This window comes from Carassius carassius, chromosome 29 (assembly GCF_963082965.1).
Source record: "Carassius carassius chromosome 29, fCarCar2.1, whole genome shotgun sequence".
In the NCBI taxonomy this organism is placed as follows: Eukaryota; Metazoa; Chordata; class Actinopteri; order Cypriniformes; family Cyprinidae; genus Carassius; species Carassius carassius.
The window spans coordinates 17,702,201-17,720,706 of NC_081783.1; the positions used below are offsets into that span (position 1 = coordinate 17,702,201).

General features: G+C 34.3%; 1 protein-coding gene across 1 annotated transcript in view; it reads right to left on the minus strand.

Moving 5' to 3' along the window:
- Positions 1–673: 673 nt before the first annotated feature.
- The window catches only part of LOC132109779 (complexin-1-like), a 42,529-nt gene continuing 24,696 nt past the window's right edge, over positions 674–18,506 (minus strand). The window contains exons 3-4 of the mRNA XM_059516118.1: positions 6,724–6,899; positions 674–2,738 (exon numbers count right to left, since the gene is read on the minus strand). Of these exons, the coding sequence (XP_059372101.1) occupies positions 2,541–2,738; positions 6,724–6,899 (374 nt within the window). The 3' untranslated portion in view covers positions 674–2,540. The remainder of the gene's footprint in view (positions 2,739–6,723; positions 6,900–18,506) is intronic.

The window sequence follows — 18,506 nt, forward strand, 5'->3', positions numbered from 1 at the left end:
TAAAAGAACAATATTAAAAATAAGAAATAATGGTAGACATTCTCACAAACAGGAACACTCTTTGGTTTAATAAAACAGGTGATGATAGGATGGGTTATGGGTTTCGGGCAGTATTTATTCATCAGTGCAGCTGATGGAAACTCATCACATCACACAGATCACACTATGCGAGCGGCAGAATCAAGGGCAGTTGATAGTCATGTAGAAAAATCACCAAAATGGCAGAATTTGTGCTCAGATATGGCCTCTGTTGATTGTAAAGTACACTGAGTGGCAGAAACTTGAGATCTTAAGTCATTTGTGTGGAAGTTGGCATGTATTTCACTAAAAATTTAATGTTTTTAGCTGAATCTCATCTCTCGGAAAGTATTACAGCTAATCGAGTAAAGGCCTTTAACACAAGTGGCAGTAAAATCAGACAATATTCAGGATGATTCACCACTAATATGAAATTTAGCATCTTAGCAACTGGCTAGTTTGTTTAGTTGTTGAAGGACGCTGTCCTAATCAGCAAGCACATTCATATCATAAGCATTAATATATATATTTAATCAACTCCATGTTCTTGTGTTATGGCAGGACATGCTATAAATCCACACTGTTTTATTAAATAAACTAAGTTTTACTTTTAAAGCCACGACTTATATGCTTTATAGAGACACTGAATAAAATGTTTTATTAATATGCACACAAGCCAATGTGGATTGGATGGAATGTCTGGAATATTCGGAATGTTCAAAACAACAGAATGGCAGCCTGAATCCTAGTATTTTTTTGAATCTGAAAATTTGCCTGTGTTTAGACATACACAATGATCTGCGACTAACAGGTTTTCCTGAACGCATTGTTATTTACAATAATTGCGGACATAATATAATGAGAATACAAGCATACTCTATCAAACCACTGCGTACTGTAGCTTATTTTTTTCTTAGTAAAAATAAGAGAGGATGGATAATACAATCTGACTCCAAGTCTTTCAAATCTGATTTTCTCATTATTGAGTAATTCAGTCCCGCTGTTTTCCCTCTTTTCAGTGCAGTGACAGCAATGAGAAATAACGTCATACATAAACAAGCAACAAGCGAGCATAAAAACACAAGCCAGATCCTTTCGTAGCTCATAAAATAAGAGCCAGGCTTCGTTTAGAGACCCTAAAAATAGGAATCTCAAAACTTTCTTCTTTAGAGCTATTTGCTAAGCTCGTTTGACTGATACTAAGGAAGACAACACAGCATTTGCACACAAACATTTTCTAGCAAATAAGCTGAATACATAGCTATGAAGATTGTCTGTTATTGCTGATCTGGGATCAGAGTCCCATATACAACCAACGGACACAGGACATCTTCATTCAGAAACAAATATTGCACCATTGTCACTGTCTGTTTACGTAATGTGTGCTCACAACCACGTTGTGAGAGCTAACGTAAATAAATGTAGACACTAAGAACTAGATTCTACTGTACAGTAGTGAGTATGAAGAGAATATATATTTGTATTTATATAGCCCTATTGATCCAATTGTAGTTGTATGTGATCGATGTCACCCCTCACATTCTTAAGTACTGTAAAAAGCACAAAGAAATCAATTCAAGATGAGCGCTAAGATAAGTGCTAAGGTTTCAATCGCGGCGGCTTGCAAACACATGTGATTCCTTTTTAATAGATCAAATCCAGTTTACTAGAGTGTGATGTGAATGTGTGTGACAATGTAATGAGGGACTTGCTTTAAAGTTTAGTTACCTAAACTACAGATGTGAACAACAAGCTATTTAACACTGGTGTCTGTCGGACAACGAAACCCAAAACCAGTGTATTTCAGCTAAAAATGCAAAATGAAATGGGATACGGCATACTGATGAACAAAGAAAAATTGTTAGCATGCTTAGAGGAAAACAGACAGCAAAACAATCAAATCATATGTGTTATCGTACGTTCCCTTCCATATTAAAGTTTTCAGTCTTATTAATCAGATAAGTTTTGACAATTCATGATGGCAGCAGGAACTGTATACTGGTTTGGATAATAAATGATTATCCATACAGTATATATCTATAAGAATACCACATGGATTCATCAGTAATATCTATAACAGAGCAACAATATATGATATGATTGGAGAAATCTCTCCAAGATCAATTTATGGCTTTTACTCATAGTCACTGTTTATATATATATATATATACTGTATGTATGTATATCTGTGGTCATATATTTTTTTTTTTCATTTGCTATTTACAAACAGAATTAATGAAGCACAGGGAATATTCTTGCTCTAAGGTCCAGACTCATGGGGCATTTAATTTGTCTTTAAACAGAGTCTGATGTATGCAATGTAACATTTCTAGTGCACACATTGTATTTTCCTCATTGTTTTAATCAGAAAATGTCAAATTTTTCGTTAAAGACAGATGTTGTGGCACAAATTTTGAGTCCAGAGATCTTTGAACATATGCGAGAGAGGGGAAGGGGGAAAAGGAGGTGGATTTCATGACATTAATGATTCCTGTTTTATTACAACATGTTGTGGAACATTGTTACTTTTTATTGAACATATCTTGAAACGGGCCTGGGAGGAATTTCATGACGGTGTCCACGATGCTTTCCTCCTCCTCTTCTTCATTGCCACAGCCGGCAGGGATTGCTTTCTTGGGACGGGTCAGACTGCCTTCTGATGCCTGCTCCATGGCTGCCTGGGCTTCTGCCTCCTTCTCTTCCTTCTTCTTTATACCATACTGAAAAAAAACAACAGTGTGTTAGGTGTTTCCACATGTGACCTTTGGACCCAATATCCATTGTTGTTTTTTTACTCTGTAAAGATTTGCATGCAGTTTACTAAAACAAAATCCTTAGAATAGTTTTTTGTTAAATGAAATGAACTAAATAAATAATAATAACTAAACAACTAAATTTAAAACACCACCAACAATAATAATAATAATAATGACAAAAACACTACTAACATTTTACTAACATTTTAAATAACAGAAACTATAAAAATAAGAAATAATTCATAAAACTAATAAAACTATATCCATGATATTATAATAACGCTGCTTGCATGTGAACTTGTTCAAACAAACAAACATAAATAAATAAATAAATATATTTTTTATAAACCCCAAAAATTTTGTCTGCATTTTAGGATATAGGATAATGTAGTCGAAATAAGAGATTATTATGACATTGCTTAATATGATGCTACTTGCTGTTTCTTTGCAATTGTTTGTGAATTTTAGCTAGCAAAAATGGTTTCTATATGATATTTATTATTATTATTTTTTTACAGTGTAGACCCAATGTGTGCCACCCTGATATTGTCTGGATGTCAAAATGTCATAAAACTGAAAATATATGAAAACTTTGGTGTCTGGAAAGGACAGGCAATTTGCTAAATGAATGACTTGCAGGACTATTTCCTCATAATTAGCATACAAATGTTTGAGCATTGGAGACTTTTGGCTACACTCAATCCTAGATTGCCTCATGACCTGGATGTTAATTTAGAAACATTTAAATTGGAATGGTGTTGACTATGTCCATAAAATGTTGGCATGCTGCCAAATGGCAAGTCAGTGTAATAATTTGGACCTGACAGTAAGCTGAGTAATTCACAGAAGCTTCATTTAGATCTGAGACACTTTCTCATTTACAAACTAATGTCCTAATTTTAAATGGTGAGCCAAATATTGGCAAGGAAATCCACTTCATTAGAGTGCTTAGATAACAAATGGTCCATTTTTTTTTTTTTACTTCTGAGGCTCATTAATTCTTGCCTATTCTGTTTTATCCTTTTGGCTACATTAGAAAGACCACAAATTTGTAAAGTAATTTTATATTGAGTTTATGCTTATATATATATATATATATAAATGTAAAAAAAAATTTTTATGTTTTTGAAACCGGTTTCTTTTGCTCACGAAGGCTGTATTTTTCTGCTTAAAAAATACAGTAAAACAACAGTGTTATGCATTATTATTGCAATTTAAAATATTTTAAAATGTAATTTGTCCCTGTGTTGGCAAAGCTGAATATTCTTTATTATTCTATCATTCTAATATGCTGATTTGCTGCTCGAGAATCATTTTAAATTATGATCAGTATTGCATTAGTTTTATCAGCATTGCATCAATTAAATTCATCCTTGCTAAAAAAATAAGTGTAATTATTATTATTATTTATTTTTATTTTAATGGCCTTAAACTTTCTAACAACTTAACTTTCTAACATGTATAATGTATATTTCTTGTTTTAACTCGTAAAGTCTGCAGATATATAATGGGTTCTGTTTCCTGTATCACTTCAGGAATCACAGTCAAATCCTGAGGAATGAGGATGTATAGTAATGGGTTGGAAGGAGATTTATATGAAGGCATGATGTTTAGGGCCAGGCATAAATCCTTTTTAGGACTCTCTGTTGCTCTAAGACATATATAATTGTGACGTTTTGTCAATAAATGGATTAAACAATGGATGATTTCTGCCTCTGTCTACTGAGGTCACAAGCTAGCTCATGCAATCAGCAGCTGACCTTCTTAACAATGTTGTTTTTTTTTTTTTTTGCTTTTTTCTCAAACCGTCTACTTGCTATAATTCCATCATTTATGTGCGCATGAAATCTTATTAATGCACCTTAATCTGAGAAATACTTATGGGTTACTTGAAGAGAGTGCTTGGCATACCCTGAAGTTCAGTCATCGTGGATAAGACATAAGGACTACCCTCAGTATTGCAGTCACGTTTTGTACAGAATGTGGAGATGTTGCCTTAATCCTTGTGGTAAATTAGACCCATGGGGTGATGGCTTAGTAGAAAAAAGACAGGCTTTTTGGCCTCCCATCCTCTCAACATGGCTTTGCATAAAAATGTATCTGTTTTATTCCAACTCTGTTTGCTCACAAGAGGAGATCATCCTCCATTTTGTGCAGCCACGCATACAATCTCTGAGACTCAGCGGCCCAAGGTAAATTATCATGACAAATTCATAAGTGGCAAGTCTATTAATAATAATTTGTGGCTCTGACTTTAATACATTAGATGAAGCAAATGTCCTTGATGCCATTTAATAAATCACAATTTTTGTGTCTATCTATCTATCTATCTATCTATCTATCTATCTATCTATCTATCTATCTATCTATCTATCTATCTATCTATCTATCTATCTATCTATCTATCTATCTGTCTATCTGTCTGTCTGTCTATCTATGATCTATCTATGATCCTTCAGAAATCATTCCAACATGCTAATTTGCTGTTCAAGAAACATTTATTATTATTATTAATAATGATAATATGATTATTATTATTATCAATATTTAAAACAGTTGAGTTTCAGTTACTTTTATTTTTTCAGGATTCTTTGATGAATAGAACGATCCAAAGGTCAGCATTTATCTGAAATAAAAATGACCATTAAAAAAAATAATAATAATAAAGTATAAATAAAAATACTTTAATAATATTGTTTTTGCTATAATTTGGATCAAATAAGTGCAGTAGAAGAGACTTCTTTAAAAACATTAAACACACACACACACACACACACACACACACACACACACACATATATATATATATATATATATATATATATATAATATTTTACGTTTTTATATATTTGTTTTCATTGTTATAAATATTAGATATTATGTGTCTGTTTACTTATTAATAAATATTATTATTATTATATGTTAATACATTCAAACTTTATAACTATGTTAATACATTAATAAATTAGGCATATTACTGGCAATAACTGCTATAAAAATGATTAACATTAACATGTAATTTATATCAGTAATAAACATATATTACATCTATATTTATTATTATTAAAAATAATTAAAAACAGATAACCAATAAATTTACATTTCTATATGAATATAAGTGGAAATTAATTAATCTATATTCTATATTAATAAACATCAACTTATATAGCATTTCATATTGTAATAATGTTTATTGTAATGTACATAATGTAATTAAGTTTTAAAATACCACCATCTATTATTAGAATAATATGTCTATTTTCATAATCCCTGGGTCTTTCCTTCCATGACACATTTTCATTTTTTTTCTTCTTCTTCTTGTCACACAGAAAAGCAGCCATATGGTGGTATGAGCGCAGGGACTGAACCATAGTCAATCTCCACAGCCTCCGTAGTAATGGAATGCTTGCCAGAGCTAGACTGTTATTTTCCCAGTCCCTCTGGTTCACAGCGTGCGCCTCAGGGCCCGTCCATCCCCATACACAGCATACCACTCAAGTGCTACAAAGAAGCATTCAGCCTCCTCAAGAGTGAAACTAACAAAGAAAACCCCCATAAATAACTTTCACTTTATGTATTTATGTAATGTATAATTCTATAATGTCATTCAACCACTACTTTCCTAAACAGTATTAATATAATCTTTTCCAAATAGCCTAGATCAGTGATTCTCAAAGAAAACATAAATATGATCATGTATATACATACTGTATGTGTGTTTTTCTTGTTTTAAGCATGAACTCCCTTAATTTGAATTATTTTTTCAGAAAACAAGACTTAATATCTGAAGTCATTTTGCTTTTAAAGTAAATGTTTCCTGATCTGAAAATGTTTCAATTTTTGCATCGCACGTTATTTAAGTGAATGTTAATGATAATTACCCTGACCATGATCATATAAACATTTTGACACCTCATAACAGTGGACAATTATTTCACAGTACATTTACCTTATCCCTGATGCCCTGTCGAAGTGATTCCCTCTCCGCTTCCATTTTTGCATACTTTGCCTTCCTCTCCTCTTCCTGTTGCCTGAGGGCTTCCTGTCTTTCTTCCTCCTTTCTCTCGGCATCAGGGTCCTTCTCCTCCTCGCCCCCCAGCATTTTCCCCATGTCTTTGGTCGCCCCTTTGAGAAAAAAAAATGAAGGAGAGAATGAGGAACAGAAAATCACGGACTGCATTCAGGTCACAAAAAGGGGCTTCCAAAGACATTTGGAGGATAACCTCTAATACAAAGTGAACTGAAAAGCTGATAAATTAGTTCTCACTGTCATCCAGTTTCTTTTATAAATACTCTCAATGATGACTATTCTCTTTGTCGGTAAGACATGCAAGTAGGGCAGCCACCAAGAAAAGGACAATGGGTCAGATCGTCATAACAAAAGGACTCCATTAGGACCAGGAGAATACTGGATTTTGACAAAGCAGATAAGTTCTGATTGTGTCCGCAACTCACATTCATCAGTCATCAGATTACTTGTTAGCACTCTACAGTGTGACTGTGTGAGACGTTGTGTATCTCTCCACTGGTTGATCAAACCTTATTATTGCAACACAATAGGTTAGGTTGTGTTAGGCTTACTTTTGTTAATGAGTGAGTAATTAGAAGTTAGCAAAAGACAAGTGCTTAAAATCACACCTACAGTATCTTGTACTGGCTTCAAGAGCAGCCAGCTAACACAGTCCTAAAATACAGACACTGACACTAAATAAAACCTTAAATCAGGACAAATAGTGGACATAATGCATTGATTTAGCATATGATGAATATTCATTGTCATGATATTGTAAGTTTAGAAAAAAAACGAATCTGCATTTACATTAATTTTAATATGTTTCAGTGTTAATTAATAACTTTGAATTGCGCCGCTTACTGTACTGTACATATTTATTTGGCAAATGTTTTTTTCCCCAACGTGACTAATAAATGTAAAGTATAACAGATTTTTTTATAATGTAGGCTATATAGAATTAGTGCACTAACAGGATTTAAACAAGTGCAAAAAGATCCATGTTACTGTCTTTTTTGACCGCATTGTTTATGTTATTGCTTTTGTCATTGTTAATTCATTTGATGAATTAATAAAAAGGTAAAGCAGAAATATGGTAATTCAGTAACAATGAGCTTTCAGATCTAAACAATATTTGGATATTGTTCCAATAATTCAGAGTAGAAAGTCTAAAATTCATGGCGTCAGGTGTGGCATACACTGCAAAAAAACTCTTTTTCAAAAAGAATCTTACTCAGTATTTTTAGTTTTCCAATACAAAATCTAAAGTCAAGAGTCAAGATACATTATACTTACATCAAGATACAAGATACTTAAGATACAAAGTAAATATATGAAGAGTTTGGTTCCAAAACACAAAAGATTTCTTTACCACGAAAGTGGCAAGATGAAAACCACTATTTTCGAACCTTCACATAGCATCTTTAGTTTATAATAACATTAAAAATCTAAATCCAAGTTTTGATTTTCAAAGATTTATTATAAAATTGTATATTTTTTTCCATAAAAAGCAGTGAACCCATGATACTTTTTTTTCTCAAAATGCAATAAATCCATCGAAACAGTATGAAAGTTATTTTTCATATTGAAAAATATTTTTCATATTTTCATATAGTAAGTTGATCCACATATTATAGCCTCTGAACTTGGTCAATACTAATTATATTATATCATAATCAATACTTATATACAGGCACTGGACTAAAAATACATCCATCGGTCATCACTTCCAAAATGAATTCATCGGATTCAAACTGGATAAAAGTGTCTGCCAAATGTAATAAGATCTGATGACACTGTAAGAGGTTTGACTGTAAAACAGGTTTTACCACTACATTTATCTGAAGCAACTAAAATTCCATTACTGTGTCATTGCTAATGCCATGCTCTACAGTGTGAGAAAAAAAATCCATAGAACAAACAGAAAAGGTACTGGTTTTATATATATATTTGTAGTTAACATTCTGTTGAAGTAGCATAGAGAAAAATGCAGTTGTATCAGGCTGTAAGCACACTTTAGTTTTCCAATTATTATTATTTATATTATCTTGTCAATAATACTCAAATAATAGTACAAATAGCCACATTCAAAGCTATACTTTTTGTCCCACTGCTACCTTTGTATCTGAGTTACTGTAGGCTGACATAGCAGAACAGAAGTTGTCCAAGTTCATGCAATATGTATTTATGTGACGTCAGTTTGTGCTGGGAGACAGAACGGCATGTAAATGCATGAAGGGTTCTGTTTTCAGTTCAGGAGTTTTGTTCTCCCTCGATCAGCAGTTGAGGGCGGCACACTGCCATTCCACCGGTCCATGAAGTCTGCATTCAACCTGCGTGACACATGGTCTCGCATTTACTGCTCTCTAGCAATTGATTTTAATGAGTGCTGGGTCTCTCTGACAGCAGAGATGTGTAAAGATTTTAGCCTTCTCTTTCATCAACCTAGGCTGTTCGTTCACTTGTACTTGAGAGTTTGGAGGACCAAGCTTATATTTACTCTGGAGTGGGTTGCTGAGCATAGTCATCTGCTTTTTGTCAGGTGTTCATGAGAGACCCAGTTTACGGTTAGTGTAAGCAAGAGTCATAGCGAAAACTGCTGATAACTAGATAGTAATAAAAGTCACAAAAACATTGCTATTCTACAATTCATCTGTCTATATAATTTGTTTTTGATGTTTTAATGTAAAAAAATAAAAATAAACCCATAAAATGTATGAAAAAATATTGTATAGCAACAGTTTAGGTTTTACAGAGCTCAAACTCAAATTTACAATATAAGATGTTTTATATTATGTAATATATGTAATACCATTTATTTTTTACTAATAAACGGTATATATAATGATGTACTGATATAATAATAGTACATAATAAAAGAGACACAAGATTATTTATGCAGTAAGCATTAATTTAACAGCAAGAGATGTAACATAAAAAAGTAAATGCACATAATTAAAAACAAAAACAAGAAACATAATTATTTAAACAGAATACCATCAAATGTAATACTGGGAATGTCAATTTTTCTCTGCAAATTATATGAATTATACTGTGTATAGTAAGGGAACTTGCTGTTAACCAATAATTTTTTTATTTGTATTTATTTATTTATTCATTCATTTACTTTATTTATTTTTCCCAAGGCCAAAACAGGCTAAAAGCACATGCTAAACCTTTTCAGATGGTTTTTTCATTCAAAAGACTCCACAATCAACTTGCAAAGTCATTTTCATCTGACTCCATCTATTATAGGAAGCTCCACTTTTTTGATTCAATTCATTTTTGATATATCCAAGTTCAGCCCTATTTTTTGTTGTGAGAATATCCAGTTTTTGAAAGTAAAATGTACTGTAAATGGCATTGGTTGATTTTAAATTTAGCTGCATGATGTGAGGTCAGAGCACAAATTTATATCACAAACTGATTGACGTTTCAGTGTGACTCACTTCAGTCTTTCTGTAATTCCAACAAAATGAAACAATTATCCACACTCATATCACACTGGAGCCAGCCATTCTGCTTTAGCACAACCAATAGGTTAGTAAGAGGCAGAATTGTACAACTTTATAAACTTGAACAAAGCATGCCCATAAGGACTTTAGGCTTACTACTGCTCTCAAATTGACTTCTGAGAAGACTGAATGAGTTTGAGCAAAACGGGAAAAATGAGGGGAAACATTTGTCTCCCTCTTTTTTAAATCCATAGCTTTCAGAACAGTTGATTTGGGGTTTTAATTTTAGGGTTGGAGCAACCTATGAAAACTGACACGGTGGTGACTGAACTGAAACTACCCACCAGTGCATCCATGGAAAGGATTAGCTGACATAACTGAAAACTTGCTGAAAACGAGAGATTCTGTAGAGAGCTGTCACCCTGAATTACCAGTCAAGTGCAGAGTATATCCCTGTATGAAACAGCTTTAGCAAACGCGAGTTTTGAAATGAGAATAGCTGGTGTGTATTCACAGAGAATATTTTTGGCTGCAGTAGGTGAATGTCTTGAAAGTACAAATAGTGCTTCACTGCAAAGTATATTTTGCTTCCAGATTGCTCTTTTGAATTTCTGTATTGGTATCATTTCAGTGTAGGAGAGAATAGAGTAACACATGATATGTGTGGCTTGAATTTTGCATGGCACTCACTTAAATGGGTCAAACCAAAGACATTTTTATCAATTCTGTGTTTTATTTTATAAATATTTTACCTTTTTAAGAGAGTTTGGCATTTAATTAAGCATGTGTAACCCGTTTTATGTACTTTACTTTTGTAATGTGAAAGACTTCTAAGTACAAGAGGATTTTCAACAGGTAAAAACTCCAGAGTAATAGCCCATTCACAACATGGATAAAAATAACTATAAAGTTTTTATAATCATTCTGTGATAATATTTAAGTCCACATCATGACTATACAATAACACTAATGACACAGATACGATATTGTTTGGTCAATCTCACAAAGATTTTCTTTCAGCTAATGAACAATAAATCATTAACAGCAATTCAGAACTTTATGGAAGCTTGTCTCCACCATGGGATAAAAAAATTAAGGTAATTGCGACATTTTAGCTCACAATTCAGACTTTTTTTTTTACAATTCTAAGAAGACATTTTTAATTCTTAGTAATTACCTTATTAATTCCTAATTCCATGGTGAAAAAACAAGTAATGTAATGAGAAATGTAATGTCAGAATTCTATTAAAAAAGTTAGAACATTTTCAAACTGAGACCTTTGAGATGTAAATATCTTTAGATGTAAATATATATAGATTTTTCTCTGAATTGTTAGTTTATATCTCACCTTTTCCTCAGAATTTCAAGAAAAAAAGTGCAAACTGTAAGATAAAATGTTGCAGTTACGTACATTTATCCATTCATTCCCATGGCAGTCATGGCCTTCAACAGAATCCATCCTCGGATGTTGGAGTGGACGCTAATATACAGTAGTTATTTATATGCTTATCTTTATAGTCATCAGTTTTGGTGAGATGGGCCTTTAAGACTTGATTATATCTATTGGGAATTCATTTTAAGACTGAACTGAATCTAAATAAAAATGTAAAATACTCATAATAAACTCAAAACAAATAATAACCTTGGTTGGACCATATGCTCTAACTAAATAATTTTAAAGGAAAAACCTGTTTCAAAGATACATGACAACATCCGCTCAACTTCCAGTCCAATTAATATTAACCATTTTTCCCCAAAGTTTTTTTAAGATCATCACAGGTGAAAGCCGTCGCTCTGTTCTCCAGTTTGAACGTAAGTGTTTTCCATTATCTGTTTTTAATTAGTGCTGTTTTCACTGGCTTGGCACTGGCTCTTGTCTCTGCACTGTTAATCTGCACTCCTGAGGCTAATTAGTTCATCTGATCGTGACAAAGTCGCCGCGTGACACACAAACTATTTACGGCGTCTCTGTGCAACATAGCGCTATCTACTGCTCAGCCGCTCATACAGACCAGATCAGAGTCCCTTAAGTAAATCTCTTCATAACAAGCAGCTAACCACACTAAAGCTACATTGTTCAAGGGTCTCCTCTACGTGTCATTGAACGTCTGTCGGCCGGGAGGCATTGAAAGATGCCTAAGTGATGCTTGAATTTGAAAAATGGAACAGTCACATGGGCTGGAAATGGACTGTGTTACATAAAAAGAGTGTGTTTGCATAAGTATGTGTCTGTTGTAGCGGAAAAAGTGATGGAGATGGCATACTTGACAGGTGGCATATCCTCATACCTTTGTGTGGTTGTCAGTGTGTGTCTATGTGTCCTTACTGTGAGAGGAAGTGTAGGTAGATGAGAACAAAATGTGCACTCTTTACCTGAGTGCCTGTGCAGAAAAGGAAAACATAGCCGTAGGGCTGTGCGGTATGTGTCGTGTGATAGTTGAAATGTGTTAGCTGGTGGAGAATCTATCTATCTATCTATCTATCTATCTATCTATCTATCTATCTATCTATCTATCTATCTATCTATCCTGAGATAAGAAAACTTGAAAATTGCGAGAAAATGTCGCACTTAACTTTAAAAAAATATATATCTCAAGTGGCAGTTGACAACTGGAATGTGTGCTTATATTTGTTATTCTAACTATCGCTTTATACATCTTTCTAGCTTACTGGTTTTTCTGTGTTCCTATCAGTCTAGTGATCCATTCCTCCCTCCATCCATCAACCAACGAACCAACCTATCCATTCATCCATCCATCCATCCATCCATCCATCCATCCTTGTTACTCAGACACACACAGACACTCACACACATACACACGTTTGTTTCTGTGATTTGTGGGGACTTTCCATAGACTTCTATTACTTTAATTCTGACCAAACGATATTTTAATATTTTATATTGTGAATATTGTGCATAAATGTATCCCACTACACTTTTCAAGGTTATTTTTCTCTCTGTGCCTGGGTGTGTGAAGGTCATCCTCACACTGAAGGACTGTGAGTGGGGTGACCAAGTCCCCCATGGAGCCCGGGCACATGGAGAGAGCGCAAACTCAAGGACTCTGTGTTCCTTTCTTGCTCCGTCTGTCTTTATCTTGCACCTGCTAAACAGCGAGAGCCCTGCGGCACACCCTGCTCCCTTTGAAGACATTAATTTCCACCGACAGATCAGATACCACACAGGACACCCACAAACACTGTCTCTTCCACAGTGCGACACGGCAGAAAGGGTGCGACCTCTCCACTACTCTCCATATGTTACCGGCAATCATGTGTCTTCTGTGACGTATTTAATCCATCCCAATTAAATGATGATTTATGGTGAAGGTGCTTCAACCTTGAAAAAAATCCAATTAACTTTATGAGGCTTTGAAAACATATTTTTTTTTTTAAACTTAGCATCCTGTCCTCAATTGTATCCGTAACTCCAAAATAATTATGTCTTCGATTATAAAAAGTTTATAAGGTATATTTTACTTACTATATATACCCTCCCAATTCCAAGTATTGAGGAAACCAAAAAGAGAAGAGCAGAGAGCAATCAGCTTCAGCGGTGTGATATATATGTCTTTCGAGAGAGGTCAAGCAAACTAAGAACTGTGCAAAAGCCTGGAGCCAAAATGGAAGGATTGTGCCAGTATTCCATGCTCTAATGAGAGGTGGATTTTTCTTCTTCTTTGGGACAAGGTTAAAGGAAGTGAGGTGTATCTCCTAAATCTCCCAAGAATAGATAGGCGAAGGTGTCAGGAGTACTATCACGAAAGCCTTTTATCACCCATTCTCTGCCATTATCTTCCCTAACCAGCGTGTGAAGGCCCAGGAAATGGACTGATTGTGCAGGGCTGGACTGATCCATAACTGGTCTGGGACATTTTACAGGTCGCTGACTGTCTGCAGGAGCAGCTATTGTGGCTGTTAGTTCATGATACATGACAACCAGAATAAAGGAAAAGGATCTGAATTCACTTCAAGGTATCACTCCCTTTCTCTTCTTCAAAATCATATTTGCAGCCTCTCTTCTCTCGTGTAGATCCTCCACCTTTAGTCGTGCGTGCTGGAAGTACTGCAGTCCTGGGAAGCTCAGCATGCTGATCTTGGTGGGCTGCCAGAAATCGTGTATGACTGCAGCTGCCTCTCTCACACTCTATTACTTTCATCTTGCTGGGTACAGAGTTATGGCAGGAAGGCAAGAGCACCTCGTCCCTCAGTACTGAGAAACAGACAGAACCCAATCCACAAAATCTTAACCTGGGGCGAAATAATTATTCGAATGAAATTCAAAGTGCTGCCATCGTAGCCCAATGATTGCCCTTCACCACAGATGCTGTGTTATATGTAAAGGCTCAGCACAGGGAAATGAAAAGGAAGAAAGTGGAAAGAGGATTGCTTTTGGGGACTGGAGTCCATGGGATATCTAAACTTCAGCTGAAGGATTCAATTTTGTCTCTTTAATGGAAGCCTGATCAGAAGAGCTTATGTTCTTGTAACTTTGAAAATTCTTTCAAGGGTCTATGATGAACTTGTCTAATCGAATCTAGTGTGGTTACCTTGCATACCAATTACCAAGGATCTAAATGACACCTCCTGCCTAGTGTCCTCTGTTCCGGTGTATAAAGGCAAGAGGGAATATTTCATAGGTGATTATTTTTAAATTCAAAGGGTTAAAAATATTTTTACTTTTTTGCTGGTCTGCTCAGATAAATGATGGAGGATATAAGCCCTGAAAAGAGTGCAGAACAAGATTAATGGGGAGAAAAATTACTTCCTTCACAAGGAGGTTGTAAGAATGAATCCTACATGTTGATGTTTAAGAACTAAAGTAATTCATCACCTAAAAGCATTTTGGCCGACTTTGCAAATGCCAAAGAAAGATAAAAAAAAAATAGATTAAATTATGATATGGCACCCACATTCTTATTTACTAAAGCACGTAGGATGTCAATATGTTGCCTTGGATACACCAAATGCTTGTGGAGCTGTTTAATTATGCTGTTTTCTTTCATGTTTCTGTCATTTGTGACCTTGAACATTTTCATGAGACTATTTTTTTTTTCAGGCAATCTGTGCTCTTGTATTAAAATGTATATGGCAGTCAAACAAAGCACTGCTTTAAGAGTTTAACTGAAGAAAATTGCAAAAGCATAAGATAGATAGATAGATAGATAGATAGATAGATAGATAGATAGATAGATAGATAGATAGATAGATAGATAGATAGATAGATAGATAGATAGATAGATAGATAAGCGTTGGCACTGATTGTAATGTGCATTTTACATTAAATTAAAGTATATATATGATTAAAAGAGCTTTGATAATTTTGTAGCGAGCAACACGTTTCAAAGCATCTTCTGAGAGCATTTTGATGTTTCTCCACACCTGTGAACAAAACAAGAATTATAATAAGCCAGCCTACTCTGTGTAATTAAGGTATCTAACTCACCTATTTACTCTATAATTTAAAGAAACCAATGCAAATGAACTATAATGAGATAAGTCCCATTTCATTTGCATATCAGGTGCACCTACACATACCCCTAATTGTGGATTCGGCAGACAATTAAAAATGCTTCTCTGGCAGGGTCACAAAGATGGAGCTGGTTGTTAACACCTACTCTAAAACATTTACACATTAGCATTCAACTAACCAGCAACTGGTCCGGACTCACTTACAAATTATATGCTGCATGTTTGCATTGTGCTCTCTTAATTGTCCTTGTCTAACACTGGACTTTCCTTTGGGCGGCTAATTGGTATTAAGACTTTTAAGTCTGGAATGTTTAAATTGTTTTTTTAACTTTCTTTTCAGGCTTCTTATTTCCGCCACTGGTAAAGTGTTAATAGGGTAGAGTGTTCATGTGTGATTTGTCTTCTAGTGTGGTGCGCTAACACACTGTGAGAATAGATTCAGATGTGCAAATTAACACATACCTGTGCAATGCACTATGTGCCTGCACTTCATCTGCAGTACATCTTTTGTGCTTGCACATATACGCTGTAAAATACACCTCCATTATATTTTAGAGTAGCTTTTAATTAGGTTGTTTTTTACTAAAAGGCAAAAGGGGCAACCTACAGGATGTTGTTAAAAGCACAGAAACACGTTTTATGTCAATCTGTACTTCAACTATGTTCAAATTAAACGACGGGTGTGTTAATTTTTCATTAATTCAATACATTTAAGTAAAAACAAAATAGCATGTATATCATAGTGCCATCAAAAGGATAGTTTTATTTGCGGTGCCCTTTCACAGCTAAATAGAATTTCTTGAGCTCTTAGTTATGTTTGAGGTACCAAATTGGTCTCACATGCTTCTTCTAATGCTCCTGGAGGAGGAATTAAAACAGTAAATAAAAAGTATAAAATTATACTTTTGCTGCATAAAATTTAATAATATACTTTAAATGAATCCGAATAGTAACTCAGATAATATGGTCTTAGAACAGTTTGAGGAGAAATACGTTTATTTCAGTGCTAATACAGTATTTGGGATATTAGCTGTGTCTCAATTCAGCTGCTGCATCAAGAATACAGACTTCAAAGTTTACATCTTCGAAGGACATTTATGGTCAATTTATGTACATCATAAAACTATCTATAAAATAGCATCTTATTAAGATAAGTAAAACATTTGTTGTTGTTGTTTCTTCGTTAAAAAATTGTATTGAAACCCAATACTTTCACTGATGAGCAGTGAATCTTCAGATAGTCTAAGGATCCATTTATTGTATCCTTCATGGCCTGGGAAACAAAGGATGACTTTTGAGGCCACATTTGAAGGAGCTTTCAAAATGGAACAGCCTTCATCATGCAGCTGTGGCACATTTAGTCTTTGAATGCAGCTTTCAAAGGATGCAGTCTCTGAATTGGGAAACAGCTATTATTTATTTGAGAAATCAAAGAGGTCTCTTTTATGATCTTTTGATGGGTTTAAATGTTTACTTTTAAGTGTAACTTTATGCAGGTTTGCATGCTGTAGCAGCAGTAGTGCCATTACTATTCTCTACGTCTGATTGGTGTTGCTTAGATCATATTATCTTCATGACTGGAGGCAATGCTGTTGGTTTCACTGCTGAGCTCTTTTTTTATTATTATTACTGTAGCTCATAATAGTATGTATTGTTAACCTGTGGTTTTTAAATAATGAAAATTTGTAGAGGGGGAATAGCTTTTTTTATCATAGTAGGAGTTTCGGTTAGGTTAACTGCTTGTTACACTAGCTCTGCTTATAACATGTCAGTATTAGGTAAGAGTGACTGATAGCTCATTACTGGGCCTGGTAAATGTCAAAATAGGTTAAATAAGGTCAGGCTTAAGGTCCACTGACTGACACAGATAAAGGTCACAGAGAAAGGTCAGAATCAATGATTTGCCATTAGGACAGAATTATTTGAGCACTCAAGAAACCAACAGCAGGGTGCTAATATTAAAGGAAAAAGACTAGATTCTTGCTTCTACTCTCTGTGAATCCAAGAAAAAACACATACACATAAAAACATTACATTTCAGCAATGGTATTACATATGGAGCAAATGAAATAGCTAACAATGAGGTCAAAAATGTATTTTAAATTTAGTAAATTTTTCGTATAGCAGACTTTTTTTCCTTGTTTTAAGTATAAACGCACTTGATTCTGATAATTTTTCCAGAAAACAAGACTTAATACCTCTAGTAATTTAATCTATCTGAACAAAAGTCTTTAGATTTTTGCATTGTAAATCAAGTCAAAAATAAGTAATCTCTTTTGGGAAGGGTTTGGGAAATGAAGCATTATAAGCTTTATCAGTATGGCTCATGAATATTAATTAGGTGACAATGTTCACCAAGTAGTCCTGATTTGCTAATAGGTAGGAAGAAGGTCTTAATAAAGTCTCACAATATGCTCCGATTATATTTGTCAAAGACCAAATAGCCTGAGCTTAGTTTTTCCCATTGTTTTTAAAGCTCTTTTCTTCTTTTGTTATGCCAACAATTCTTTTTAATTTCCTGTAAGAGGTTTCAGGAGAAGCACTGGAAACAGATCTTGATACTTGGACCGAGTAACAGGTATGTTTCATGAGCGATAAATGAGAAAAATCGAAGCCCATTAAATTCTCCTCTGTTGTTCTCTGGCACTTGACTTGGCATTGTAAAGTATTAGCCATCTAAATATGCCTTTTCGGTAACACTTTAGTATAGGGTCCAATTCTCACTGATAACTAGTTTCTTATTAGCATGCCTATTATTAACATATTGGCTGTTTATTAGTGCAGTACATATAATGC